The 21,803-nt window shown below is 32.7% G+C and overlaps 2 protein-coding genes and 1 long non-coding RNA gene across 5 annotated transcripts; 1 reads left to right on the top strand and 2 right to left on the bottom strand.

Annotated features, from left to right (window-relative positions):
- Window positions 1-1,134: 1,134 nt before the first annotated feature.
- On the bottom strand, window positions 1,135-6,515 carry LOC123889392. Its single transcript, XM_045938709.1, has 10 exons — window positions 6,289-6,515; window positions 5,239-5,461; window positions 4,908-5,065; window positions 4,653-4,798; window positions 4,499-4,561; window positions 4,306-4,398; window positions 3,581-3,745; window positions 3,107-3,198; window positions 2,466-2,647; window positions 1,135-1,651 (listed from the first exon to the last, which is right to left on the bottom strand). Exons 1-10 carry the CDS (start codon window positions 6,410-6,412, stop codon window positions 1,335-1,337), a joined length of 1,563 nt encoding a protein of 520 aa, XP_045794665.1. The 5' UTR covers window positions 6,413-6,515; the 3' UTR covers window positions 1,135-1,334.
- Window positions 6,516-8,448: 1,933 nt separating this feature from the next.
- On the top strand, window positions 8,449-21,485 carry LOC123892426 (protein GAMETOPHYTE DEFECTIVE 1-like). 2 transcript variants are annotated; one of them, XM_045942208.1, is made up of 8 exons: window positions 8,486-8,515; window positions 8,554-9,119; window positions 10,088-10,165; window positions 10,246-10,326; window positions 11,563-11,717; window positions 11,813-13,287; window positions 13,540-13,651; window positions 21,265-21,485. In XM_045942208.1, exons 2-8 carry the CDS (start codon window positions 8,691-8,693, stop codon window positions 21,290-21,292), a joined length of 2,358 nt encoding a protein of 785 aa, XP_045798164.1. In that variant the 5' UTR covers window positions 8,486-8,515; window positions 8,554-8,690; the 3' UTR covers window positions 21,293-21,485. The 2 variants fall into 2 exon arrangements, with proteins under 2 accessions (XP_045798162.1, XP_045798164.1); XM_045942206.1 differs by lacking the exon at window positions 21,265-21,485 and having other exon boundaries at window positions 8,449-9,119; window positions 13,540-13,899.
- Window positions 15,863-17,369, bottom strand: LOC123892427. Of its 2 annotated transcripts, none has more exons than XR_006803191.1 (3): window positions 16,973-17,369; window positions 16,426-16,881; window positions 15,863-16,322 (listed from the first exon to the last, which is right to left on the bottom strand). It is a non-coding gene; the product is annotated as an uncharacterized LOC123892427 (long non-coding RNA). The 2 variants fall into 2 exon arrangements; XR_006803192.1 differs by having other exon boundaries at window positions 17,024-17,369.
- Window positions 21,486-21,803: the final 318 nt, after the last annotated feature.

Below are 21,803 nucleotides of genomic sequence, written 5' to 3'. Positions count from 1 at the left end.
TCTATGCATTAGTTAGCCCTCCTAGACCATATGCAATGTGGCTAGGAACAATAATATATCTAACAATAAGTCAAGCTAGAAATGTTGTAATTTCAAGCAATTGAGTCAAATATTACCTGCTCACTAGTATCTTTATAGAAAGGATTACACGTTCGTATAAGAGAAAATACAGTTCTCAGCTGTCCGATTTAATTGACAGCTGAGATCATTTCACTATGTAATTTGACTATTCAATCTAGACTGTTTGATCTCAATTTAACAACTGAGATTCATTACTACGTGGAACTATGTAGAAATTCAACAACAACCAATCATGAGATTTTTCGAAAACTTCCTGATTTGTACATGTTAGTAACGGACAGATAAAATACATTTTCTTAAGAAGAAAAAAATACAATTTTTCTTAAAAAATCTAAATCAAACTCTGGTTTTCATGAACCAACTGAAATCATTTTTTGAATATGCATTTAATGATAACCATTTTAAGATGACAATTATCAAGAAAGAAGATGTTGCATATGTTTCAAGTGATAGTTCAGCTGATGATCTAAATGGTAATCTATCTGATTGATGATTCAACTGTTTAAATTGCCAACAATGACTCTGATTTGGTAGCTTTGAATTTCTGGAATTGAACCTAGATGGTGTATATATGGCTGAGAGTTGCAAGAAGAGACAAACCACAAACTATGGTCAGTCATTTTACATATTTCATAATTTAATTTATCCTTAAAAAAAAAAAATCAATTTATCAATTTCATGAAGTTAAAAAATTTAACAAGATTTTTCATGTAACACAAATTATAGCATTTCCCAAAGAGAATAAAATATTTACGTAAATTTTTTCTTAAAAAAATAAATATAAAATCACATTAAAGAATTGAGTTTTACTTAATTTTGTCAGGACAAAGTTTAAGGATTACGTAAAATTATTTATATTTTAATGTATTCATGTAAAAATAAGTTAAACAAACATTATTCTCTAAATTAAAGAAACTTAGATGAATTCTCAATCTTTCTATCACTAACACCACACCTTAAGAAAGCTTAATTAGATCAGTTATCAAGTACGAATCATGATGCGAGTACAAGAATTCGAAACTACTACAAATTGCAAAAGTGATACAAGAGAAGTGACAAAAAAGATCCATTAACAACGTGACATGATTGCTCAAGCTTACAGTTTGGAAGATTCAGGCAAACTAATAAAACTATCTACATGATGGTCAGAATAAGCGTAAATTCCTACCTATATTACACTCTTGTTAGTGTTCCCTAAACCTATGAAAAAATCAATTCCTGCTGGTTAGCATATATTCTGATTCATGTTCGACTCACTTCCAACCAAAAATCCGAAATCCATTTCCACTTTCTGCCTCCATGGAATCCGATTCACTCCCCATTGTTTCATCTGAACTCTCGTTCGGAAGCAGTTTTATCCGATCTGCGTGCTCAATGATCCAATCAGTGAACTCTGGAGATGCTGCCCATTCAGCTAAAGCTTGCTTCGTAGAGTCTCTTGTGAAGTCATCCCACTCTTCCTTAGTGAACTTCTTTCTGTCGTCAGTCTTGTGGAAGGTTGAATAATAATTTCCCCCTAATTGAGTCGCAGGAGTTTGTGGCGAGAAATGAGAAGACGGTGATACAACACCTGAAACAAACGTGAATTAGAAAACATATTCAAGGCATTTTTACTGCAAGTATAATAATGCTTCAGAAACATAAATCTCTGAATGAAACAAATAGTTTACATGACAACATGATCTGAAACTGCAAAAAATTCAGCATTTGAATCACACTACAAGCCAGACTAGAGGTCATGTGAATTCAGAAAGACCTAAGTCCAAGAAATTTAAGAAAATATCGAAAGCAGCAAACAAAAACCAGAAGAATCAAGCACTGTCATAGTACCATTGCAATCAACAACATTTTAAATATCAACAAAATTTCGTTTTCCTTTTTCTCACTTTCAAGTTTCAACATTAACTAGAGATCAATCTATCAGAATGGAAGATTTGCAATTATAGATGCCGACTTATGGATATCAAAATGTTTTATCATGGATCAGAATTCAGGGCATGCATATAAACAACTTAAACTTGGACTAAAGGATTAGTATATAGTGCGAAAAATACTTATAAGGAAAAACCCTCTGATATTGGAAGAAGGTTTATTACTTCAGGAAAAATAAAAAATAAAAATCTGGTTACATTTAGAAGGTACAATTTTCAGGAACAAAAAGTCAGACTGGCCATATTTTTGTAGTCGAACTTAAACACAAAATAATTCAGAGAAGCTTAATATGATTATGAATACAATCCACTCACTACCTCAGCCAAAAGTTTAATTGCATTTATTAATTTATTTGTAAAGATATTGCTCTATTCAGTGAAAAGATGAAATATTGCTTGGCCAATAACATGCAGTAATCATTATCAAGTATCAACAAGACTGGAAAGACATACCTCTCACGGGAGAGTCAGACCATGACATCCCTTTAGGGGTGTTCCACAATTTTCCTTTAGAGCCTACTTTAGGGCTGTTCCACATTTTTCCTTTAGGAGGCGACTTGCTAAGGAATTCAGCACGACCACGAGTTCCTCTCACCCACTCCAGTGAATAATCATCACTCCCTGAAGTTTCATACCTGCATAAATTACATTAACATAGTTTGAAGCGAACAATGTGAAGCTTTGAATGCATTTGCCTTGAATGAATGATTTTTTATGGATAACAACAAAAGGGTAAAAAAAAAAGGGAAAAGTTTCACACTTTCATGACAGACATCTAAACACTAACCAGCATATGGGTTGATCACACTCTCTTAGTTCCAATAATATATGAAATGTCAAACTGATTATAATGCTAAATTATACTATTACTAACCATTAACATTTACTACAATAAGATTCAGTGCTTTAGGTTCTATAAAGGCAAAATATACCAATTCATAAAAGCATTCAAAATCATTTAGTAGCAAGTTATTAGCAACCATAAAAATCATTTCGTCTACTGAATAAATTGCATAAAACAAATCTTAATTACAAATGATTTTACATGAACATATAAAAGAAAACTGAAAAATAAGTCAATAAGTAATACTTACCACCCATGAAGCAATTCTATTGATGACCAAATTTTGCAAACAGCTCCACAAGAGACCAAGACTCCAACTGCAAGAGGAGTATCAAGAGTGCTCTGATAGAGAAACAAAAAAAATCAGAATAAATAGGGGCAACTTTACAATACAATCAAATAAATAAATAAACAAAAGGATTTGTACCACACTGTGCAATTTCATAAGAAATATTACCAAGCTATGCCACTTTCAGAATAGTTATGAATATATGTCTTTTTAAATTAAATTAATGCAGACATTTTTTAAAAAGGATGACTATTTCTACAATTTACATTGTAATTTTTTTTCTTTCAAAATACTTGATTCATTACTCTGTTGTGATCTATAGTTAATTCTATTATGATCCAAGTGACCTAGCAATACATGACACATACGACAGAACTAGTTTAGATATCAGCAATATTGCATTGCATTTTGTTTAGCGTTAACACAAATGCAAACCTGCAAAACGAAGGTAGTCCCAATAACGCGCATTGCCCATTTTACAAACTGAGCAACCCCGGCATCCACACTACCATCTTCTTTTGAAATAACAAATCTCCTAACAATCCAGTAGCCTAAAGCAGCTCCAGCCAAGATAATACCCAGTAGTACAAAAAGAGCAACCTGCAAATCATAGAGGTAAAGTATTTCACGAAAAAGATAGGCCAAAACCAACATGAAGACAGTTGACAATGCATGTCTAGCAGACAAGCAAATATGGCCAGCAATCATCATTGGAGTAAACATCAGGGAAAGAGTACACATGCAGAAATGTTGAGTTTGATCCAAAAAGTTAAATTAGTATATACTGAAAGAGGAAGTCATTTCCACATCCTTAGCAGCAATTTTTTGCTGACGGCAAAAATTCCTTTTTAACCCAAATAAAAAACCTTATTATATTTCAAAGATCACATGGTGGACAAAACTTAAAAGAGTGACATATTGACATGTAACCCAAAAATCTATTTCATTATATATAGGAAATATATGTATCGATCTGAAGAAAGAACCAACTAAAGGATTGAGAAGATGTGCAACATAGATTTTAGGTAGACATGCAACATACTTGTTAGGTAGATGTGCATAATAGATCTTAAGCAGTTTAGCATGAATTGTAACTGTAAGACACGCCATAAAAAAAATGCAACAAGTTATCTAAAAGAAAAATAGACTGGTATACTCACTGGATTGTGCATCTCTTCACTCATCCCAAAGCTCTGAAGAATTGAATTTACGATCATAGAGAATTGGTGCAAAAGGAACGATCCAGCTCCAAGCTAAAACATAACACGGTAATAAATATTAGGAATGTGATAATATGTGCATGAAACATGAAGAGCTGCAAATAAACATCAGCCAAAACATAACCAAACTCACCACTGATCCATATATGGTAAGGTAAAAGATATTTTTTCTTCCAGTTGGCAATAATTTCATGCCCTGCATCGCAGTCAGACAAAATTGGTTAGAAAACTTGGAAGCAACGAAGAAAAGATGAAATCCATGTAGAATACGAAAGTAATTTATGTACCTGAAAAAGAACAATTATAATGACAAGAAAGATTCCAATAGCCATGGAACTGCTATAATAAAACGGAACCCAACTGCTAACAATTGGAGCCACCAACAGCAGTAACAGTCCAACTGCAAGACTAATTAGGCGCCATTGCTGAAAACCTGCACAATATTTTCAGAATAGATAAATTAGCATTGAAAGTTTAAAAAAACACAGCAAGAGAGAATAATAGAATAATCTTTGGCCTTTCTTGACATGGAAAAAACAAACCTTCTTCAAGTGCAACTGTAACTGAACCAGATATTTCACCATCAATCTTGACATCAACGTATCTAGTTTCATAAGGTGACATAACCGCACCCCACACCCCCTTCTGTACACCCTTCCATTCATCCTTTTCACACTGACACCATCCAAGAGTATTATTCCTGCACAGACATTGTAAGTAAGGAATAGCGATCTTGAAAAAATTCACTAGAAGTAAGAACTAGAAGAGCGTATGCTCCCAGGTGCCAAGCATGCACCTGATCAGACGTGGCACTATGACAAAATAAATAACGAACATTATATTCAGTACAATTCGTCCACGTTATGTACTTACCTGTGAAAACAAACCTTGATTTTGCTATGTAATCTCTCTGGAATTGCAACTGATGGAGCCAAAGTAATATGGTATGAATTGGCATAGCTCCCGAGTTTCAATCTTGAGATACCAGAAACTTGAACGCGCTCACATCGCAAAACTTTTTTAACGCCTTTAGTATCAGAGTTCACTAAAAGTAAGGAAGGCGATACATCCAAATTTGGTTTTTCAATATCAACACCTGCAGTTATAACAGGCTGAGATCATTTTCAAATGCAAAGGGAAGGAACGCAAGTTGCAAGAAGAAAGTAAATAACAAACTGAGCACACATTTAGATAATTGATAGAACTCAGTAAGACGTACAACTGCAAAAGGATTAGTGACGCCAATTGTTCATTAGGAAACAAAACAGAATCAACAAAGTTTTTGCAACACGAGCAACAACTACCAGCTTTACACTGCACTGAACATGTATACCTAGATATTTATCATTTCCATATAAACCTTCAAATAGTCGCGGTACTCAACCAAAAATTGAAGATAAACCAGCTCATATTTGAAAGCAAATTTGGTAAAGTCATAATACAAATTGTCCGATCTTCATTTATGGGTCGAGATCCCTTGACTACTTGACTAGGTGATTCCCCATCATCCATATCAAGCTCCAAGTAAAAAATAAAAAACAATATAAACACATATCCATGAGTCACACAGACATTAACAAGTGTAAAACAAAACATAGAATAATCGAATGTAACCACATGTATCATTACTACATAGGTATATGATCTACACGAAGCATGGATAAACAAACAGTACACCAAATGTCACCAATACTAATCAATCATATAAACCACCACCAAATCCAATTCAAAAATTTAAACTCACAAATAACAAACCAATATTTTTTTCTTGAACAAAAACCCTAAACATTAGTTAGAAATGCGATGTTAGCAGTAGAAATTGAAAAGGGCGAGAAACCCTAATAAGTGGTAAGAAACTAAAGATATGCTGCATGTGAGAAGATTGAATAAGAAGCAGAAGATGAAGAGGAATAAGAATCTAACCTTTGAGAGTGAGAAGAGTGTGATGTTGATTTTCATCACTGGCGGAGAGTGAAGAAATGATGAGGAAGAAGAAGAAGAAGAACAAGTGCTCCATGGAAAACAATTCACCCGCGCTCTTTGCCATTGATTTGATTTTTCTTTAATTATTATACAGCTCATCATCACTTCATATATTTATAGAGACGATCATTTAATTTAATTATGGAAACTTTTTTGTGAAGCGTCGCGTTTTTTCTAAGGCAACTTTTTATTTATTTTATTTTATTTTCCTTTTTTTTACGCGGCTCATTATTAACTTAATTGCTGAAATTGCTTATTCATATAGACCATTGCAATTGCAATGCACTAGTACTACGTAAAACACGATAAGGATGGATCGATAAATTATCAAAAATAATTAATTAATTTACACTTCAATCGGGTATTTTTGGTATGATTAATTAATTAATAAGCTAATTTATGAACATTATCAAATTGAAAACCTAACATTAAACTTTTGCATAATCCTAATACGTGACAATATAATAAAGCATCAAATTCAAAAGAGAAAATTAGGGTATTAATAATTAACACAACCGAACACCTTCTCTATTCATACCTCCACGCTGTTAAACTTCGGGAGACGAGCGGTGGCAAAACTCATCTCATCGCCAACAACAATGAGTTTTTTCGCCTATAAACGATCCTAACCATCTATTGTTAGTCATCTTTTTTTATTTGTTACATTCTAGTCATTTAATCTAAATACAAGTTTGTCTTAAATTGTCCATCATCAACATAATCACATGACTCATAATTTTAAACACTGTCGTCAATGATATAAAAATTGTGAACAAAAAATTGAACTAAAACAATTTATTTTTTTCGATAATATTCTCAACCTTATCAATCAATGTCTTCAATAATTTGATTTTGCATGTACACAAAATTACAATTTTTAATGAGTTTTTTTATCAACAATATCATACAACATTTAACCAAATTCATCTTGATATATTGTAATTGATGAAAATACATTTTCTTATCGTATTTGTGTTGATGAAAATATATTTGTTTTAACGTGTTTGACATTATTGTCAAACCAAACTTTATCCGAAATGTTGTTGTACAACAAATTTGTGATTAATAAATATCTTGATAGTAATCTTTGAACAATTTGGCTTCAGCTAGCATAAAAAAAAATACTTTAAAATTTTTTGAAATCTAAATCTAAGACCATGTGCAATGGAAAGAAAAAAGGGTGTTGAATGTGTGTTTCAACTGTTGAAACCATTGGAGGGAACCTGTTGAAACCTTGCTGGCGGAGGGAGAAGATGAATTCTTTCAACATGTTGAATCCTGACATGAGGGGGACGCGTGGCGAATTTTCGTTGGCCAAGACTGGCGCGTGTGAAACACGCGCGGACAGGGAGAGTGGAAGGCAGGGAATGCGGAGAGAGAAACTGAATTTGGATAAAAGGCAGCCACGTGGCTGCTGCTGATTGGTCCGGTGGATTTTTATGATTTTTATCCTTTGAACTCAATTATTTCATTGAAAATTAATTTTTTAATTTTTAATTTTTATACCAAAATTCGTGATTTTTTTTTCTCTACAAATAGAGACTTGGTTCATTTCATTTGGACACAGAAAAAAAAAATCAAATTTTTCACTATCTTAATCTATTATTAACTTTCTAATTAGTCTTTCTTTTGAAGTTTTAATCTTTTTTTAGTGAAATGGATCCCAACAATTCTTCTAATTAACTTGTGTGTTGTATTGCATTTTAAGTTAATTTGTATCGTATTAATTACGTTATTTGTATGATGTATTGCATTTTAAATTAAGAAAATAAAAAAAAAATTAAATAAATTTTGTTAAGTGTATTATTTTAATTTAATTTTAATCGATAATTATAATGTTATTTAATCATAAAAACAAAAATTAAAATTAAAATAAGAATATGAAATAGAAAGTGGTGGGGTAGAGAAAGTGGTGGGGTATGGTGTTGAATATAAAAACCATTGGAGAGGGTAAAAGTTGAATGTGTGTTGAATGATTAGGTGGAAGAAAGAGAAAATGATGTGGAGTGAAAAAGTGGGTGTTGAATATTTTTTGGTGTTGAAACCATTGTGGGTAGTCTAACACGTGTTTATTAAAAACAAAAACATATAAAAAGAAGAAGAAAAAAAAAAAGAGATACTCAGTTTTTGACCTCTCCACACTCCACAGCAACATCTCGCCGTCACACCTTACCGCCGTCTGTGTTACTGCCATATCGCCAACTGCCTTACCGCCGTCTGTGTTACTGCCATATCGCCAACTGCCTTACCGCCGTCTGTCCGTCTGGCGTTTGTGTTACCTTCTCACCTTCTCCACCGGGAGACTAGCGGCAGCAAAACTCATTCCTCCATTGCCATTAACAATGGGTTTCTTCGACCTGAACATACCCTACCCAGAATCCAGCACAAAATCTGAAAAATCAACAATCGAAAACAACCGAATAAAACTAGCCGTCAAAGCAATGGAATTAGGTTACACAGGAATCGCATATAACCGCACGATGAAAGGCATTATGTCCGATAACAACCGTTGTTCAATCTCCCCTCTATCACTCTCATCTCTCCTCAATGTCGTTCCGTTTCTTTCTTCATCGGCCAAACTCCACCGTGAGCTTCTCGGTGTTCCTTCTTCAACTCCGTTTCGTCAGTACACGCGGCTCACTGTTTGTGTTGAGAATCATTTGCAGGCTAATGCTCTTAATGCTGGAAACCCTATTTTGAAGACTTATGATTTGGTTGCTGTTAAACCTTTCAATCAGACTGTGTTTGATATTGCTTGTGAGAGAATGGCGGTTAGTTCAATTTTTGATTATCCTCAAGAAAATATTTTGATTATCCTTAAGACCTGCGTTGAGTTATTCCTTACACCGACATAAGTACATTTGAGTCTGTTTGAGAGAACTTATGATGCTCTCTACGATAGCTTATAAAACAACTTAGAGCTTATTTGAAAACATTGACAATTTTAGTCTATGTGAGAAATACATGCAATGTAGTTTTCTAAAATCTTTAATTTCTGGCAAATTAGTCAAATTTGAAGAATATTTTAGGAGTAAACCACAAAATTAGTCCCTGACTTTGTAATACACTCAAATAGGTCCCTGACTTTATGAATATTTCAAAATGGTCCTTGATTCTTTTAAATTTTAATCATTCAAAGAATATGTTAATGACTAAATTGAGAATAAGTTGATATATTTATGACTAAATTGATAGTAAGTTGTTAAATATAAGGACTTAATTAATAGTAAGTTGACAATTTAATAAAGTCAGTGATCTTTTTGAAATATTCATAAAGTTAGAGACCTATTTGAGAGGCTCTTACAAAGTTAGAGACTAATTTGATCATTTAATCAATATTTTAGTCTTTGTTAAGACTATTTTGAAGCAGTATCTTGGTACTTAAACCTGTTTGGTGGATTGAATTGTTTGAGCTTATCTACTGTTTTTTGAGTCAGGAGTCTGTTTTAGATAGCTTATGATGTTCATAATTTGTTTTTCAGCTTAATTCCATAAGCTCTCCAGGATAGCTTATGAAAAGAACTTAAAGTTTATTTGGAAACAATCTTACTTTGTTTTATTTTATCTTTTGTTATAGAAATAACTTATACATAAGAACTTATATGATAAACACTTATTTTTCCAAACATGGCCTAACTAGTTCTTCGTGTTCATTAGGCATTGGATTGGATATTTACTCATGATCAAGAGTTTATTTACATTGATCTTTTGAAAATTACTTATTATTTTATTGTTGCAGGTAGATATCATTTCGATTGATTTTTCAGCTAAGTTGCCATTTAGGTTGAAGCAGGCTATGGTTAAAATGGCTATTCAGGTTTGCTTTAGAGAGTTCGATTTTGGCTTTAAACTTTCTTTAAGGAGCTAAATATTAACATTCGGCTCATTTATACACAGCGTGGCGTTGTTTTTGAAGTCTCATACTCTGGTCTTATTTCTAATGTCCAATTAAGGAGACAGTTAATTTCCAATGCTAAGGTGATAGCTGCTTCCCTATATAAGTTAACAATTGAATGAATTTACATGGCAGATTTTCTATTACTTGACTGTTTACCTTACAAATCTCATTTCTTTTATGTTGTTTTGTCGGGAACTCCCAAGTTATGTATGGATTTTTGTTTTTAATAAATTTTGAGATATCAATTTGGCAGACTTGCTTTCATACTCAATTGTATGCTGTTAGTAAATTAATAAAAATATGTATGAGAGGTTTCATATGTTGTCTCTTCTTAAATGGTAAACTCACCCCTTAGTTGTACAAATAAGACAAGTTTCATTAACAGGCACATAGGGTATATCATATAGTAAGCTCGCATAACAGAATAGTCATAGAAATAAAAATGTCAAGTTCCAGCACACATTTATACCACATGTCTTTATTAAGATACTTGTTATTTTTATTAGGGCGAAAAGGTGAACTTATGTGTCCTGAAGTGTGATTGATTATTGAAGTTTTGAGGGATGATACCTCAACTATGTGTTTAACAACAAAGAAAGGTTGGGTTTTGAATTTATTGGTGTAGTCTATAAAATGCCTACTGATGCAGAGGATGTGCGCAGGATGCACATTCTGTGTTTATAAGCAGGAATTTAGTATAGGCTGATTAGTATTTGTTTAAGCATAAGAATGGATCTATCAAGCATATATTAGTATTAGTATAGGCTGATTAGTATTCTGTATGTACGTTATTGAGTCATCGTTTATTTAGTATCTATAGTTGATTATGTTATAGGCTTTAGCTATTAGCAGCATGATCGTGGTGGGTAAAGATATTACTTGTGGCATGGAACGAACCAACTGGTTTCTGTAGACAGTTTATTCACATGATATGAAAAATATTAATTTAGATGACTTACCACAAAAAATGTAGTATCTATAGTTGAAAAATATGATTAGTATTCTGTATGTACATTATTGAGTATCGTTTATTTAGTATCTTTAGTTGATTGTGTTATAGGCTATAGCTATTAGCAGCATGATCGTGGTGGGTAAAGAACCAACTGGTTTCTGTAGACAGTTTATTCACATGATATGAAAAATATGAATTTAGATGACTTCACCACAAAAAATTTGTTTACTTTACCTTTCTATTTGTCTACGTTCCTATTACTGTGTTTTTGGATTTCAGTTTTCTATGACTTTGGCAACTTTGTATGTGATTACAGTTACTTTATTAAGATATTTTATTAACTTGCATACTGATTATACATTAGCTGTTGATCGACTGGACTCGTGGACGAGACATTGTATTTTCAAGTGCTGCTCCTTCGGTGAATGAACTTAGAGGGCCTTGTGATGTTTCAAATTTGTTGTTATTATTCGGGCTCTCAAAAGAGGAAGCTAAAGCAGCTATTTCCAAAAACTGTAGGTAATAATCTGCTAAAATCCTTTATAGTATTTGGTTCTAGGCACAACTGGACCAGTGTTTTACATGTCTTGAATATCATTCTGATTGGTGTGCAGGGTTCTTTTATCCAATGCTCTACGGAGAAAGCAATTTCACAAAGAGGCAATAAGAGTAGAAGTTTTATCATCGAATGTAGCATCTCATTCCAAGCAAGCCCGGCATCAGGAGTTACTAAAGTGGGACCCTCTTTCTAGCGGTAAAGGTGATATCTTATTGGATGACATGGAAAATTCTGGTCCAACCTCCTGTAAAGCATCAAAGACTATAAAAGCCATTGACTTTGATTCAGTACTAGATAGCCTTCCATCTCAAGGTTGTCAACTCAAGGATTTCTTACCTGCAAATGATGCTTTCTCTATCTTCTCCACTAATAAGGTAAACTTCGTGTCTGTTGCCAAAAATGTAAATCAGTCAACACCTGTACCTAACACCTTAACTGAGCAGCCCAATAGGCCTGATATTTGTCCTGAGCAAGATGGAAGGTCATCTTTGGAGGGTATAACAAAACCTCATATTGTGAGATGTGACAATTTTTTTGAGAAAGTTATAAACAGTGGAACTACTGAAGGTTTTCATTCTAACGAGATAGAGACAAATGACACAAAGTTGGAACTAGAAAATTCTATTGACTCAGATGTCCAGATGGATGATATGAAAAAACCATTAACAGCCTTTTGTAAAGCATCAGATATTGCACAAGCCACAGTCGACAGCTATAATAATGGAAATTTACTTCCTGTTGCTGAAAGTGTAAATCAGTCAAAACCTATATCTAACAACTCAACTGAGCAGCCCGACAGGCTCAACCTTTCTCCCGAGCAAAAGGAAAGGTTATCTGATACTGTCACAACACATCACAATGTGAGCTGTGACAATGTTTTTGAGGAAAATATACATATCGGAACTATTGAATCTTTCAATTCTAACGCGGAGATTGCCACTCAGACAAATGGTACAGAGTTAGGACTTCAAAATTTTATTGAATCAGATGTTGATTGCATCCCATTCGAAGCAAAGACACTTGATTCACATCCAGGCTTGTGCAACTCAAGTAATAATATATTGGATACTGTAAAAGCACATGGGAATGAGAAACTGCTAAAATCTTTAGATGATCCTCACAACATTGATGAAAAAGTAGAAATTTTTACACCATCCATAGGCATCAGTTTTCCAGCTCCAGTACACCAAAACCACAAAGAGAAGAACACTGGTGTCACTTTAAATGCACATTTGTCAACGATGCATGAAAATTTGCCAAAGGAAGATTTAAAAATTGCAGAGCATACAGTTATGGATATGAACACATCTACTTCTGAAACATCAGTGGAAGATGGACAATTTAACAAACGGGAAACTGATGCAGTTGAAGTAGATGAAATGCCACACCAAACACCTTTTGATGAAATGAAAACGGACGATGATTCCACAGTTGCAATACATTCATCGCCAGAAGTTATTATGGTAGATAAAAAGTTTGGTGAAGTGAGTACTGATTCGGATCAATTAGCCTCTACTCAGTCTGTCTCAGGTTTGCCATCTATTGACTAATATCTTTAATCTTGTTTCTGAAAGCTGGATGTTAATTTTTTCTATTTCCCTCTCAGCAGTCCATATAGTTAGAATAGTTTCAATCCCTTCCATCACAAGTAAATAACAGATATTGTATTGTTGATTGCACTTCACTTTGCAATTTCCCTACAAGTGCATATCGTTTACTTGCATGTTTCCATTTTAAGTTTTGTGACTTAAATATAATTGTGTGCATTTGCATTATATCCAGGTCGATTGCGAGTGAAACGAAGGACACCTCCACTTTTTTTTCCTCCCTTGAAGCGATTGTTGAATATGGTTCCTTTTAAGAAGAAGGGTAAAAAAGTTAAGAGGAATCCAAAGTAAGTAGTTTTTATTTTTCCGGATGATTATGGTTACTTGCGTAGTCGTGAGCTTATTCTCTATCACGTCTATAGATTTTTTTTATATGGGTTTTTTCAATTTTCAACCCTTGAAACTTGATGAATAGAGATTAGTTTATTTAGTCCAAAATTAGTGAAATACACACAAACACTGTGACTATAGTTATCTATCTTGGATGGTGGCAGCAGAATATGGATAATGGGATAAATGCTACATCAAATATTTAGATATACTAGAACTTTGACCCATGTTGTGCATGAGTCTAATTAGGTGTAATATGTAATAATAAAAAATAAAATACAAAATTTTTAAGAGCATTTTCAATAAGAGTAGTATAGGGAATTTCATGGACTAATTATTCTATATTTGTTTTATGTGCTTATTTTATATTTTATATATTTTTTAAATAATTTTGGACCCCATCGTTTTGTTTACTTATTAAAAAAAAATTGATGATAACTAAAGGTTAAAAAATTGATGATAATTAAAGGTTAAAAAAATTAAAAACATAATCAAGAACATAAACTTAAGTAGACATCCGTAAATAAATAAAAATTGTGATTAATTTCGTCTTTCAAATTTATTGAAAACAGAGTTAACATATTAGGATTCCTAAATTCTTTCATAATTGAAGCACATGTTTTAGCGGTTGAAAGGTTTTATTGTATGTAAGGAATGCAGGTTCGATGACAAATCTGTATTTTTTTAATATAAAGCTGCAATAAAAAGAGAGAAAAAATGAGAGGGGAAAAAAATTGTCTTAGGGTTAGCTTATGTTAGCAAGCTTATAATATAAGAGATTATCAGTTTTTAATTGTTTAAATTGTGCAATGAAAATTGATGGTGCTTAATCGTCATATGAAATATTTCCTATGAAAGTTGATGGAGCTTAACACTTTGTGGACATAATTTAAATCACATTGGTCTGCTAGTGCATATTGTATCAATTGATCATCGGTTAATATTAAATCTGCAATGTTAAAATCAAAATAATGAATGTGATTAGTGACATGACTATGATTGTGTTTGGTTGTATTGCAAAAAAAAATGATTTAGCAGAATTAAGTTTGATAATAATTTTCCAAATTACACGTGATAGTAACTTTACAAATCTCACATGATAATTATTCTCTAAATTTATGATCCGGTAGAAAAAAATCATTGATCAAGAAAGACATAAAAATATTTCGTGATGAATAATATAGTCAACAATAATTTTGATATGGTATACTTTTAAAATTGATGGTGCTTATCAATTATTGCACATAATTTTAATCACAATTGGTATACTTGCCATAGTGGTTGAAAATATTGTCTTCTACCAAAGAGTTGTGGGTTCGAATCAATGTTTTGAAAACCGGACCGGACCGGCCGGTCCGACCGGTTCGACCACGAACCGGTGCCCTCGGCGGTCCGGTCGACTAGCAAGAACCGCTAGTCAGTGGAACCGGTCAAAAACCGGTGTGAACCGGTGTGAACCGGTGAACCGGTGAACCGGAAAACCGGCCGGTTTTTCTCTCACTTAAAAAAAAAAAAAAAAAACTGATTTTTTAATTAAAAAAAACGATGGATTGAAATTGAAAGGTTAAAAAATCAAAAATCTTTCCTTTCCAACCATAGACTCAAACACGTGAAAAAATTATATGAACGGTTCAATATAAACGGTTCAATAACGGTTGAACCGATCCGACCGGTTGACCCTTGAACCAGTTGTCACAACGGTTCGACCTCCGGTCCGGTTCTTAAAACATTGGTTCGAATCCTACTCAAGACAAAATTGTATTATTTTTTAATAAAAATTGCAAGATAAAATGGAGGGAAATAAGGGAAAACAAATTAGGGTTTACGGTTTGCTTGTGTATACAAGCTTATAATATAAAAGATGTTGAGTGATTTATATTGCAATTTTTTCTGATCTGAAGTGTATCTTATTAAAAAAGTATTGTTTCTTAAGGAATATGTAAATGATTCCATGATTGATTTTTACTCATTTAGTTGTTTATAAACTTTATGATACACTAACTTCCATGCGAAGACATTTGGAGTGAGCATAACAACGTGCACCTAAAAATCAAATTAAAATAATCACGAAAGAAAAAAACAGATTAACAATAATTTGGTTCCACTTTACTTTACATTTTGGATATTAAGAACTTCCCATTAACCTAGTGGCTAACACACCGCCGGCATACAAAGGTAAATAGGGCCATCCTCCACCCCCACCTTTGGATGTTACCTTAGAAGGCAGAAGCTAGCTATAGCTATTAGAGGATCAAGAATTAATAAACCTCATAAGAATTGAAAAAACACTATATTTGTATCTTATTGACCCTCAATCTTACAACTTGTTTTATTAACATGTCAAATCTCCTGAGTAATGATTAGTAAGAGGTAAACTTGCAATTTTGAGCTTAAATTAATCATTCTCAAAGAAAGCAAACTAGACAAGTATGCAATATATAAAATATATATTAATTAGAGCTTCTTTTTGGTATTTTTTTCTTGAACATGCCAAAATTTGAGGTTCTGTGCTTCTTCCATTCCTGGTACTTTCTCTTTGCAGCGGCCGATCCTGGATTCTTTCTGGCTTGATTAACTAGGGTAGGTTGTTTCCTTGATGGAGTAGGAATTAATGATGGCTTCATACTCCTATTTGCATAGCATAGCAGATTGTAGTACAGGAGAAAAAAGGTTAACATATCTTTGAGTGCAGAAAACTTATTAATATGGAGTAATTAAGTGGATTAGTTACCTGGTTTCTAAGCTCTTTGCTGGTCTATGATTTGTTGATTTCTTTGTTTTCGAGCCTGATCCGTTTGGACAAATTGGTTTTACTGCATGTGATAGCCGATTCATGTATGATTCTTCTGAAGAATCACTTGTTGCAAGCTCATCAGATTGATCTGTGATGGCCATCTCAGACCCGTGCCTATATGATTCTTCAAATTCAAAGTATAGCTTTGAAGGCTCCAAAGAGAAATAGGACTTAACATTGGAGAAAACTATTTAGTTTATTCTTCCTTCCCATTGCGACATGAGGCTATCATCACTAGTTAAGCAAGCTGTCATTCCAGTTCATTGAAAACTTATCTATCTAATCCCAAGAAATCAATTCCCTATCATTCTCTTTTCCATTTCCTTGCACCTTATTAATGCTAGGAAAATGAAGGCTCTGTCTTTTCAACTTCGTTGCACATTTTTTCTTACCCTGCACATGCCATTGTTCATAACAAACATCAATTTGGCTAGTGGATTTTGGATGAAAAAAAATTGCATTAGATTTGGAAATATTCACTGACCTAAGAAATATGGGAATTGAACATATTTGAGTGAGAGAGAGATAAGCATACTGTTTCTTGGTGCATTTGCATGCGATGTTCAAACTCCTCTATGACTTTGCTAATTAAGCAAACACTCCACTACCTGTTATAGCAAAACCAAAGAAAGGAAAACCCCTAGATAAGGTCATTGAAGTAAGAAAGAATGTTGAAATCACATGTTCTGACTAATACTAATCCACATCATTTAAATAAATATTCTAACAAGACAAATTCTAGGCCTTGAGAAACCATCAGCAACATTAGTTTTTTGAGTGGCTATATATATGTTACATAGTTAGTTAATAGAGTTATGTACTTTTGTTAATTACTAGATGCATGATGACTGAAGTCACTTAGAAAATTTTCAAAACGATAAGTTGTTTCCTCTGAATCTATAATGTAATGTATGGCCGAGGATGAAGATATATATATATATATATATATATATATATATATATATATATATATATATATATATATATATATATATATATAGGAAACACCCACTTCGATGTTAGAAGGTGTTTGTTAGCATGTAACACCTACTTACTTTTGACCAAAAAATACCTCTTTTTATTTTTTATTGTGAATAAATGTGTGCCTCTTAAAGTAATTTCTCAACACCCATCATATTCTCTCTCCTCCGCTCAAAAATTAGTTTGACGTACGACAAGAAAAAGAAGAAAAGCTTTGTTACTTCTTTAATGGGAAAAGCTTCATTAGTGTTTCTTTTCCCTGTTCCAAGTGATCAACGCCGATATCTAACATTATTTTGTAGACCTGAGTGATGTTTTGCTCTGTTTTCTACTTCGACAATAACTTTAGTGAAGCAAGTCGGAAGATGACGACGGCACAAGTCGTCTGGTTCACCTGAACAGCTTGCAAAAAAAAAAATCGCAGTCTCAGTTTTTTTTTTTTTATATAACCGAGAAGTGAAAAGAGAATAAAATAGTAGGAATTTTTTAAATTAAATAAAATTGAAATTCCATTTATATCCCTGTCCCTTCAATTTTTCTAAAAGGAAAATTTGGATAATTTTGTCCAATTGATAGGGTGTTGATTGCTAACAAACACCTTCTAATATTGAAGTGGGTGTTTCCTAGCAATACCCATATATATATATATATATATATATATATATATATATATATATATATATATATCAATTAAAAGAAGTAATGAGGCCTTACAATGGGAATTTCATCTGGCTAGCTTCTCGTCATACAAATATTGATGGACCAGTGAATGTAAGGAAGGATATGAACCCTGCAAAAAGCAATTCAAAAAGCTTAAACGAATGATCCTCACAATTTAGGCAAAAAGTGAAAGATCATGAACAATAAATCCCCCTAACCTCTTCATTTCGATCATGTCCTCCATCACTCATATAACCATCTCCATCAACCGGCGACATGGTCCACAAAGACTTCATGAATGCTTCTGATAGTTTTTCCTCACAATTGGTTTCCCTGAGGTAGGTGGCTTTGTCACACCATATTTCCATGAGCCATTTTCTCCTCCTAGTGCTAAAACACAGTTCACTATATATCCTTGAAGTTTTTCCTCCCTATAAATAAATCATGTGCAACATGCTTTGATCACTAACAATGACACTGATTTTAATCTAATTAGTCCATTTCATCTGAGATAGTTATAGAAGATCTGCAATCTTCTATATATCACCTTTGATACATAAATTAGTTTACATTAGCAGCTAAAAAAATCTGAAACAACAAGTGTTATACAATTAGTAAAGATCATAATCCTTTCTTTGAACCAGGGTTGGCAGAATTAACTCAAGCTCAAAAACAAAATGCATCAAGTTGTTTGATTATCAATATATACACTCATATTCATATAGCAGATCTTCCCCCGAGATAGATATCACATATAAAATCCGTTTTGGCTTCTGCATATATATTTAGGGATCACATATTTAGGATCATCCAACTAAAAAACTCACATATATTCACTATCTTAATACTTTCTTCAAATGTAAAAATTTCCTCAAGACCTCTCCTTTTCATCCTCACGAACTATATGTCTATATTATAGTAGGACATGCACGACCGTAAAAACTGTGCACATGAAATTACAGGTAAGTGTTTCCCTTATGTTTATATAGATGTCGACCTAAGACTCTTTCCCTTACTAAAGTACTTAAACATGATTAATATATGATATAACTTATGTTGTTTACCCCCACCCCCACATTAATTTATATATTTCCCTGCAAACTTACATCGCCACCAAAAGAGAAGAACATGATTCAACTAATAACTTTAGTATTTCCCAAGATACACTTGATCTTCTAAGACTTGTGACATTGAAATGGTTCTTCGCTATTAAACAAAATCATTTTGATGTCGTAAATTTTGAAGGGAAAAAAAGGTTGAAGCTGTGAATATTTAAAGATGATTTAAAACTTTGTCGTTTACTTACTAACAATATTCCTCATAATTATTTTTAAAATAAACAAATAAATAATATCAAAAATAGGAATTATCTCTTCCATGGCGCGAGTAAGTGTGTGTGGCAAGTCCAATAAGCTACCTTATAGGTTATAAGCTAGTATGAAAAAAATAAACGTTATCAAACGAGTTTCTTTAAATAAATGTTTGCAAGTTAGTTAATAGAAGTTTCTTGAGTAATCAAATTCTTTCTTCAGAGACTTTGCTCAGAATTTCTTTTTCATTAATTATACATCATCTTATCTTAATTAATTATATCTTAGTGACTTAAGAATGAATTAGGATTTACAAGAAAGTGCTTATATAGCATTTGACGGTATGTTGAATTCCAAGTTTTTTTTAATTTGTTTTTAATTTCATCATCTTAATATACTACTTATATAGACTGATTAGCATATTTACATTTACAAATTACCATATCTAATGCACAATACATTTTTTTTTGACAATAATCTAATGCACAATACATATCAAACGCGCGTAACTACATTTCCTCTTAATTTGTTCCCAAAACTCAAGGAACGCCAATTTATAGGTTGTAGTAATCTTACCATAATTTCAATGCACGTCAATTATTTCTATTGGTTTGCCAATTTTTTTAATTAGAGTACTTGAAATCATGTAACCAAAAAAAAAAAAAGAGTAATTGAAGTGTGTGTTTGGTTGAGTGGTGACTAGAATTGATTCTGACGGAATTGAGTTTGGTAGAATTGATTCTGATAGAATTGAGTTTGGTAGAATTGATTTATGTTTGGATAAATTAACATATAAGTGATTCTCAATATTTGATGTTGTTTGGACAATTTGAACCAAAATCACATTTAAATACATAATTACCATATTGGGTTTTAAATTTTAATATGTATATTTTCATAAAAATATATTACTGATCATTTTTGTAACATTATAAAAACAAAAAAAAAAATACTGATAGTTAAATATAATCACATCCTTAAAAAATACTCCTTAATTTTTAAAAATAATGAATCAGTGATTTTTAAAAATAATCAATCATGCATGTTTTGTTGGGAGACAAAAAAAATCCAACCCAATATAGTAAAAAAAAACAAAACAAAATTAACAAAAACCCAAACCCAATAGTAAGTAAACAAAACAAAAAATCCTATAAAATTCTCGATCCAATTTATCGGTCCTAACTAGAACATTCTACATTTGTGGAGATTGATCTCTATCCTCATCTCTTAATATTCTGCTGTCATTATTCTATCCTCCCATATCTCAATATTTTCTCATTTCTACAATTTCTTCATTGCTCAGAACTTTTTTAATGACCACAAGCTTGCAAAGGGGAAAAACCCATATATACATGGTTGTGGGTTTGAGAGGAAAAGAAAAACATGCACTTGAATCTGCGTGATAAATTTTTCATTTGTGTTCTCATTGCTATTTGGTTGAAGCTTCTTTGAGGATTGAGTGTTTTCCTCAGTCTTCCAATTCCACTTTAATTTTTTTTCCACCCCAAATCTGCAAAAGCTTGAAGTGATGAAGAAGAAGAAAGTTGTTTATGTGAGAAAAATCGGAGAAGCTATGGGTATTTAGGTAAGTATACATGTCATTGAAAATTAATTGTTTGGAATTGATTTTGCTTTGACGCAAAAGCTCCAATTTGTAGCTTTGAGCAGACTCACGTTTGGGGCTATATAATCACGTTAGAGATTCACTTTTGCAGTTATCCAAACATAACATAAAAAGGTTGAAATCACGTTTAGCACCAGACTCACGTTTGGGGGTAAAAAAACTCATAACCAAACATACACGAAATCATATATCTTTTAGCAGATTCCCTGATGGCTGCTTGTATGTCTGAAAATGGTGAGATTCTATTTTTGATCCGTGCAGCTGATCCTCGTATTATTATGTACGACAGTCGAGACAAATAAGGTAAAGACATTTAGCTGTCAAATAATCCAAATTGGTTCGCGCATGAGCATAAACAAAGTTTAGTTTCACTTTCCCCTCTATGCCTCTGAGCTATTTTGTACCTTCTTATGGTTTGTATGCAGTTTACTTGATAGTTGATAGCACAAACAATATTTTGTACCTTCCCCTCTTTGACTGATATGGATTGGAAGTATTCATTTTCACCATGCAGTCATGCATTCACACTATCTAATGGTCTAAATTTAATACTCATCAAATAAATAAAAAACATAAATAAAATGAGTGGTTGAGATTCACTTGCAGTCATTTTTTGACGGCAGGGAATCCAAATCCCTCTTTGACATTAAGCTATTTTGTACCTTTCTCTATACTTTGTATGCAGTTGACGATCTACGGGCTTCGGGGTAGCCGCATTTTTTATCTTTCCAATAAAAAAA

Source organism: Trifolium pratense, linkage group LG6 (genome assembly GCF_020283565.1).
Source record: "Trifolium pratense cultivar HEN17-A07 linkage group LG6, ARS_RC_1.1, whole genome shotgun sequence".
NCBI classification, from domain to species: Eukaryota; Viridiplantae; Streptophyta; class Magnoliopsida; order Fabales; family Fabaceae; genus Trifolium; species Trifolium pratense.
This window is presented reverse-complemented; position numbering and strand designations above follow the sequence as displayed.

Excerpts from the sequence above, each read along its gene's own strand:
- LOC123892426 (XM_045942208.1), top strand. The coding sequence starts at position 8,691 with ATGGGTTTCTTCGACCTGAACATACCCTACCCAGAATCCAGCACAAAA. Across the intron at positions 11,718-11,812 it reads GCTATTTCCAAAAACTGTAG|GGTTCTTTTATCCAATGCTC; the intron begins GTAATAATCTGC and ends ATTGGTGTGCAG. Across the intron at positions 13,652-21,264 it reads AAAGTTAAGAGGAATCCAAA|ATTCCCTGATGGCTGCTTGT; the intron begins GTAAGTAGTTTT and ends ATCTTTTAGCAG.
- LOC123889392 (XM_045938709.1), bottom strand. The coding sequence starts at position 6,412 with ATGGCAAAGAGCGCGGGTGAATTGTTTTCCATGGAGCACTTGTTCTTC. Across the intron at positions 3,746-4,305 it reads GTGAAGAGATGCACAATCCA|GTTGCTCTTTTTGTACTACT; the intron begins GTGAGTATACCA and ends TATGATTTGCAG. Across the intron at positions 2,648-3,106 it reads ATAGAATTGCTTCATGGGTG|GTATGAAACTTCAGGGAGTG; the intron begins GTAAGTATTACT and ends TAATTTATGCAG.